Below are 7,573 nucleotides of genomic sequence, written 5' to 3'. Positions count from 1 at the left end.
GGCTGTGGGGGGGCCCCCTGGGCCCCCTGCCGGGTCACCGGCTGGGCCGGGTGCGGACGGGGCCCTCTGTGCCCTCGGCAAGCGGCGCTGAGCTGTTGCCCCTTCCTGGCCGGGAAGGGCTCGGTGGGGAGGGCCCTATGGACGTACTGGGGGGGGCCGGCGTTGTCTCCTAGAGCTTGATAACATCTACAAAAGTCGAACTTCTGGGTTAATTTGTTAAACTGGGGCATGCAGAAGGTATGAGGGAGGTTATAACTCTTGGTGGTGCTGCTTAATCGCTGGAGTTCAGACCGATTTCCGCAGGAGTGCTGCTTTGGTTTCAGGGGATGAGTGGGTCCTCACTGAACTCGGGCCTGGGAAGACACTGCAGAGAGAAATCACTGAGACTAAAAAATAAGCTGTATTCTGGTAAACAGACAGAATAAATCTCAAATACAGTTACTGTGTAGCACTGATGAACTACTGGTTGTCCACCTCCTGTACAACTCCCCATCGTGCAAGAAGTCTTCATTGCAGGAAAGGTCATTCCATCAGATAGCAGCTCGCGGGGGAAGGAGAAGAGGACAATGTGGAGGAAAGGCTTACTTCTAGAATTGTATAATTCTACTTAATAGAAGTGTAGGATATCCTGTGTTGGAAGGGACTGATAAAGATTAGCAAATTCCAGTTCCTGGCCCTACACAGGACATCTCTAAGAATCACACCATGTGCCTGTGAGAGTTTTTCATTTCTTGAACTCTGTCAGGCTTGGTGCCAAGTGGGGAACCCATCCCAGTGCCCAAACACCCTCTGAATAAAGAACCTTTTCCTAATATCCAACCTAAACCTCCCCTACACAGCTTCATGCCGTTCCCTCAGGTCCTGTTTCTGGTCACCTTTTTTTTCTAGTTGTTTTTATGTGGTGGGAGCATTATTTAAAATCACCTTAAGCAATTTTTTTTCTCTGGATGCTAAATATGAAACGCCTCAGTACCTGGAAAAAAATACAGGAAAAATAAGTATACTGTACTGAGTAATGTTTACTAAACTATCATGTGTTTATTTATTTATTAGTGACTGCTAAACTACAAGAAAAAAAATTGGCATCAAGTTTTTAATATTTTTTTTGATGTTCTTTGAAGTGTTGATGGAACTTTTCAGTTTTATTTTCTTAAAAGTCTGTGCCAAATGAATCAAATATGTGAGCTATGGCAAGATATTCTACATGCTGCACTTGCTCATAGCAGGGAGCTAGAGGTAGCTTTCCATTGAGAAGTGTTTGCTTTTCATTGCACAGCAAAGAAGCCTATTGTACCTATACTGGTAGTGAAGGGCTTCCTACAAAAATTAAAATGTAAGTCTTGGTGCCACAAACTGTTATCTTGTAATGGCTGGACACTGCCTGGGCTTCATACCCTTCAAAATTCTTTTGGAGCAAGAGTCACGTGATAGATTCCTCTCCTTTCAAGAAAGAGATTTTCCCTCTGCCTGTACAGTTTGGAAATGAAAAATATTTCCAGAGATGCTCTGGTGTTTAACAGCACAGTTCATGCAAGATCTAATTCGCAGGGTGTAAGAACAAGAGAGCTCAGGAACAGCAGTCCTTGGAGAAACAGAGAGCAGGTGTGAGAAGGATAATGATTGTAGTCGCTCTCAGGTGTCTTCAGGTACGTGTATGTGGAAGATGCGACTTTCTTGCTGCTTTTATGAAATTCTGGCAGCAAGCCCACAAGGAGAGCAATCTTCCTTTTCAGGTGGCAGTCTCATACTTTTCCTTGTTCTCCTCTCATAGAGCCAGTTTTCCTGAAGTTCTGCTGTCCACCATGATGTACCTTCTCCAGCAAGAGCATCTTCCTGCTTGTACAAAGCAAACCAGCCTCCGTGACGTAGTGTTTCTGCAGCTCAGCCCCAGGATCGATAGCTAGGAAGATAATTCCTGGCTTGCTTCTTTAACTTCCAACTTAGTGCAGCAGCTTTCTCCAGGTCAAAATCTGAGCAGTTGATTTTTACATCCTTTTCCACGTTGCCCCTTTTGCCCCTCATCATGACCCTACACAAGTTTTAGTTTTAGAGTTGGTCTGTACTCGTGAAGGTTGGACAAATGAAAAGTTAAACAGGTTAAATACAAGTTACAGAGATAAATCAAGTTCTCTCGCTTGTGAAGTAGAGAATCTACACTGCCCTGGATATTTCAGCTGATAATTTTGGCTGCTCTATGGATGGGAGCATGTTGGAGGTGACAGGTGTGATGTGTTACCCACACCACGTGCTTCTGCAAGAGTGCCAAAGGTCACAGGGGCCCAAGTGGGCAAGTGGCATGTTGTATCTTTTGCCAGGGAGCAATTTTCCTACCTGTTTCACTTTCAAATGCTTCAAAGAACATGGAGGTAACAGTTTTATTTGCAAGTACTGGGATAGCCATTTGCAGCCAAGAGAACAGGAGCACTTTCTCCTGCACCGCCATGTCAGTGGGATTGGTGGGAATTCTGTTCAGTACATTGTGTCAGACAGCTTTCAGGTGACTCCTCTTGGAGGGATCTCTTGATAACAAAGATCAGCTGAAGCAGTAGATCCCAGTCTAAACAAGAATAGCAGTATTACATTAGACTGGAGTGGCTTTTAGGTCTTTAACAAGTTTCAGATGTGTTTGGACAAAAAGGGTAGAGAGTAGCCAAACTGGTTTTGTTGGGCTTTTTTCAAAGGAAGGAGCTACTCTGTGAACTACATCCACTGGACTTTAGTTTTGTTTTCTTGATAAGCTTCCAATTCAGGTTTCACAAACCTGCTTTGTTTACTGAGTGGTAGTAGGTGCAGTTAATCGGATTACAGGGACAGCTCTGGTTTTGCTTGATGTAGTCCCCAGTTTCATTTTATGTTTTGGGTTTGTTCGTGTTTTTTTAATGTACCAACAAGCTTAGAGAGACAGGGAAATTTGAAGACCTGTCCTGATTTTTCCTTAGCAATTACATCAGCGAAGCTATGTAAATGTAGTTTTTACCTTAGTCAAGTGTCTCCTGGTTTATCTGTCACTTCACTGAAGACATTTTACTTCAGAATTCAGACTTCCTTTGAGACGCTGGTCCTACAAACCTGCATACAAAGGCAGTAATCCATGTGGTAGTTGATGGCTCTCTGCTAGATAAACCTGTATGTGAAGAACCTGATCAGACTGAGTGTTATCAGCTTCAAAAGCTTTAGAGTCTCAAGGCTTTGCACTGTGGTTACCTTTACTAGCACAATCTGACAGGCATGCTGAGCAAATAAAGCAGATAATGCCACTGTTAACGTGAAAGTTTGAGGGAAGATGCATTTGCTTATTTGCTGCTGTTCTAGAGATCCCTGGAGAGTGAGAGCTTTCGGTTCATCTTTTTAATCACAAGGTTTAGAGCTGGAATCAGACCTATGCTATATTTAGCTTGAAGCAGAGGTGCTTCGTGTTCTTTCCTTTTCTGCTGTGGAAAGCCTTTGGCACATCAAAAATGTTCTGAGCTTTTTTGTGGTTTAAATTTCTCTTTTGCCCTTTCAAGGACAAGGCAGTGCAAGTGGTGTTGATCAACGCCTTATGCAATCAGATTTCATAGCAGGTGTAGGCCCCTGAGGATCCATCCCTCCAGAGTACTGAAATTGCGGAACCCTGAATTTTGTCTAAATGACAGTGGATTACTCTTGCGAGTGTAAGATTTGTTGAAGTTTTAAAATCTCATCTTTGTTGACATCTTAATGCAGGATGAAAGTCACAACCAAATATTTACAATTCTTGCTCAAGTGTGTTATTGTAGGGGGCAGTAGTGTTACTGCAGGGGGAAGGAATCTCACTATTTCCCAGCAACAGGCACAAACTTAATAGATTAATAAGTCTGTTTTGTTCTTACTGAGGATGTTAACTGATGAATCTTCTGAGGTTTGACTGTCCCTTACGACTGTTGTTTGTCCTATATTTGTAAATTTTCATGGTCAGTAGTAGAAGATCCAGATATATTGGTGATCATGAGGAATGGATTTTGCCAGGAGCTCACACCTAAGTGTTTTCATTTGTTCAAAGTGAAAACAAAATTAGCAGAGTTTGCATTATATCTCTGCATTATAGGGAAGACAAAGCAGACATTGAGTTTACAAAGCCTACATAGTCTATTAAGATAGCAAAATGTATATTAGAGCAGATCTTCCATTGTGAAATTCAAGAAATAATCTTCTGCAGAAGTGGAAACCATTGCTGGTTTATAAAGTCTTTGTTTCAAAAACATGAAATGATTTCGGTATGTTCTAGCACATTAATTAATGCTCCTAGAAATACTCTGTCTGGTGTGGTGGTTGTGGGGTTGTTTTATTTTTCCTCAGTAGTTTGTGTTCAGCACAAGGAAGGGCTTAGTGGGGGTTTTTTCAGCTTCTTTGACATGGCATGTCTGTACTGTGCTTTTTCATGCAACTTCACTGAATTCTTAATTACATGATGACAAAAGGATTTAGTAGACTTCTTTCTGAAAAATATGCTCAATAGTGACTGAAACAAATGATAGGATTCCTATGTAAAAAATTGAAGACAAAACCTTATTACATTGTTATACAAATGCATAAAGGGGCTACCATCATAGTTGCTACATGTTCTTGTCTTAATCTGGAAAAGGGTATAATAGAACTGGAGAAGATTCTGGGAAAAATAAAAGTGAGGAAGATGGGGAATAAACTGTTCCTGCTCGCAATTGGAAGAGAGGTGATTCAAAGGAAGATCTGTAAGATTTGGAGTGAGGCTGAAAAAGTGAACAGTCAGCATTTGCTTGTGCCTTGCAATATAGTCACCAGACAGCATTTGATGGAGTGCATTGAAGAATACAAAAGTATAGAGAGGTTTTTTAAAAAGTATATCAGGTCTGTCAATGATTATTAACAATGATGTTTCAATTGCAGCCTCTTATTTGGGGAGATATTCTTCCAAAGTCGGGAGCTGTGTGGAAGTTCTGGTCTTTACTCTGGCTTTTGTTGCACCCTGGAGTATCCCTTTCTTGCTGTTTAGGAAGCAGTATGCAGGATTTTGTGTGGGTTTTCATCTAACCCATTGTGGTACATATTTTATGATACATGGCCTTCACTGCTGACTTTTGAGGAAAATAAGAATCGTAGTGTATGATTGCAACTTTAAAGAGAAATCTCAAATGCATAGGTTGTCTGTTAACTTACAGGACTTTGGTTATTCAGTGAGCACTGTAATTTACATTTTATGGAGAGGAATTCACTAGGAGTACAGAATAACTTGGGATATTGTGGTAGGAGATGTAACTTGGGATATAGATAGTGTAGTAGAGACACTGCTACAGTTATCTGGAGAATTACTTACTGGCAGGAGGACCTTGAGAACTGGAAGAAACAAAGATTTCAAGCTGCACAGCTGTCACCACACTTGCAAACTTTGTTGTAACCTTCTGTCTTTACAGATCAAGGTACTGAGAAACATGAAGGAGCGGGTACTTCTGGGATTACTGATCAGGAAAAGGAGTTGTCGAGCAGTGCATTACAAGCTTTTCAAGTAAGACAAAGTCAAACTCTGAGACTTCTTAGTTACCACATTACTGCTAAATGGGCTTGTGTAATTGTTTTTCCTGTTTTCTTAAACAGTTGCAAATACATTGAGAGGATGTTTAAAAGTAGCACTAGTTATGTTATAAAGACAGCACATGCATTTCTATCTGCTGTGATGTGAGAAGACTGAACAGGATACTTGAACCAGGAGCGTTTTTAATCTTGATTCTCAAAACTTAGTAACCTTAAAAGCTATATGATGAGTTAATTGGAAGAAGCAGGCTGCTATTCTGCATCAGCGTTGGAAATGCATGATCTCTCTGAAGAGTTACTGACATCAAGCTAAAAATGTTGTGTTAGTGTTTAAAGGAACCACGTGTATTTAAAAAACAGCAACGAAACAAATCCTTTTGTGTTTTAGCATCATGCTATATTCTTTCACAAAGAAGTGTTGTATAATGCTCTGTCACTTTACATGAAAACGTATTTCTGAACACATAACACCTATAGGCAGTATTTACTACTCGTTTTGTGTTTCTTGGAAGATTTTTTTTCTTGTTTGTTAAAGTTCAGGTACCAGGTCTTTCAGTTCCTTTCTTTCTTTGTATTGTCTCCTGATTTTATGTGGTGTGACAAGAAATGTAATTGCTTTTCCTTTCAGTTGTTGTATCTCTGTCTCCAGAAAGCCTTGATTTAAATTCAGTTTTGAATTTGTGAAATAGGTCAGGGAAGAATTTAAGTTCTGGCTTTTGAGATTCTTGCTTCAATGTTTCACTCATGTTGTTACATGGAGTGCACGCAGTTGGTTCTTACACTGACTACAGCTGATGTTGTTCACCGATGTCTTCTTGAAAGCTGTCTAGCTCAACTGCTCTTTTTCAATAACATTTTTGTTGTTGGCATTTGATCCTGAGAACTGAAGACACATGAGAGAGTAATTTCTTTTCCACCTTGCCCACACATCTGAATGACTAAAATACTTTTGATCTGCTAATGACTTCATCATTACTGGTCTAGTGTATCTGGTTTGTCTTGTAATGTTTTTTCTTGTTTTAAGAACTCTCTGAATTCATGGAGTGAGGTGGCAACAGATGTGAGCAGAATTAATTTGGTGCCTTGTTCAGGAATTTTCTTGTTGTTGAGTAGCTCCAAATAGCATTGTGGACTGCCTTGCCTGCTGCTTTATCATATTACACATCCAGTTTCAGTCTTGATAGAATTCCTATAAAAATGGGTATTATATTTTAGATCCTGTCTAGTAGAGTGGCATAAAGGACTGTTAGCTGATGAAGAACATCACAAAATAAGCTGAGCATTTAAAGGTTCAAGGTTTGTAGTCCAGCCATGGTTAGAAGCCTTGCTGCTGTGATCTGAAAGCTCCTGTTGAAGAGAAGCTCTAAGTGTGAGCACAGGAGGAGAATCACTGGGAGATGAACTGTCTCAACTAAAAAGCATGCCAGCAGTTGAGTTGCAAGTCCCTGTGTTGTGCACATGATCACAAGGCAATCCATGCTGTTGATGCTTAGAGTTGTGAAAATGTGTCAATGTCCTGCTACATCTCTCTGTGTTGTAACTCTGCTTTCATGGGAGACTGAAGGAACTGGAATGGTCCTGTGGAAAGTAGCTGCAGAATGGCAACTTTCTTGGGAAGAGCAGAAGGACCCCAGAGCTCTTCTCTGTTGTATTCTGCCCTTAATATGAAGTTACTCAGGAGCCCAGGAGAAGCTCAGTGGAACAGCACCTGAAGAGGAGGAGTAAGTGGAGGGTGGTATTCAAGAGCTTAGCTTTTGGGTGTGAACCATTGACAGAGGTGGAAATGCATCTGCTTATCTGTCTGACCAGACTGGAAGTAACTCTGATATGGAAGAGGTGAATGTGATTATTCATGTGTAGGAACTGAGCAGTTGAAAGTGAAGCATCATCTTAAGTGAAACATCAACTTGATGTAGTTGAAAGAGTCAGGAGTTCTCTTTCATTCCTTGATGTCACTAAATTTCTCCTGTACCAACACAGAAAAGACGAAAACTGAAAGCAGCAGAGGTGCGTGACTCTCAAGTCCTTGTTTATTCCTGAGGTCAAA

The 7,573-nt window shown here is 40.8% G+C and overlaps 1 protein-coding gene across 1 annotated transcript in view; it reads left to right on the top strand.

The window, feature by feature from the left end:
• Positions 1 to 4,651: 4,651 nt before the first annotated feature.
• CNOT10 (CCR4-NOT transcription complex subunit 10) overlaps positions 4,652 to 7,573 on the top strand; it is a 28,057-nt gene continuing 25,135 nt past the window's right edge. The window contains exons 1-2 of the mRNA XM_008633995.1: positions 4,652 to 4,709; positions 5,409 to 5,500. Of these exons, the coding sequence (XP_008632217.1) occupies positions 4,652 to 4,709; positions 5,409 to 5,500 (150 nt within the window). The remainder of the gene's footprint in view (positions 4,710 to 5,408; positions 5,501 to 7,573) is intronic.

The sequence above is a fragment of the Corvus brachyrhynchos genome, unplaced genomic scaffold (assembly GCF_000691975.1).
Source record: "Corvus brachyrhynchos isolate BGI_N302 unplaced genomic scaffold, ASM69197v1 scaffold94, whole genome shotgun sequence".
NCBI lineage: Eukaryota > Metazoa > Chordata > Aves > Passeriformes > Corvidae > Corvus > Corvus brachyrhynchos.
This window is presented reverse-complemented; position numbering and strand designations above follow the sequence as displayed.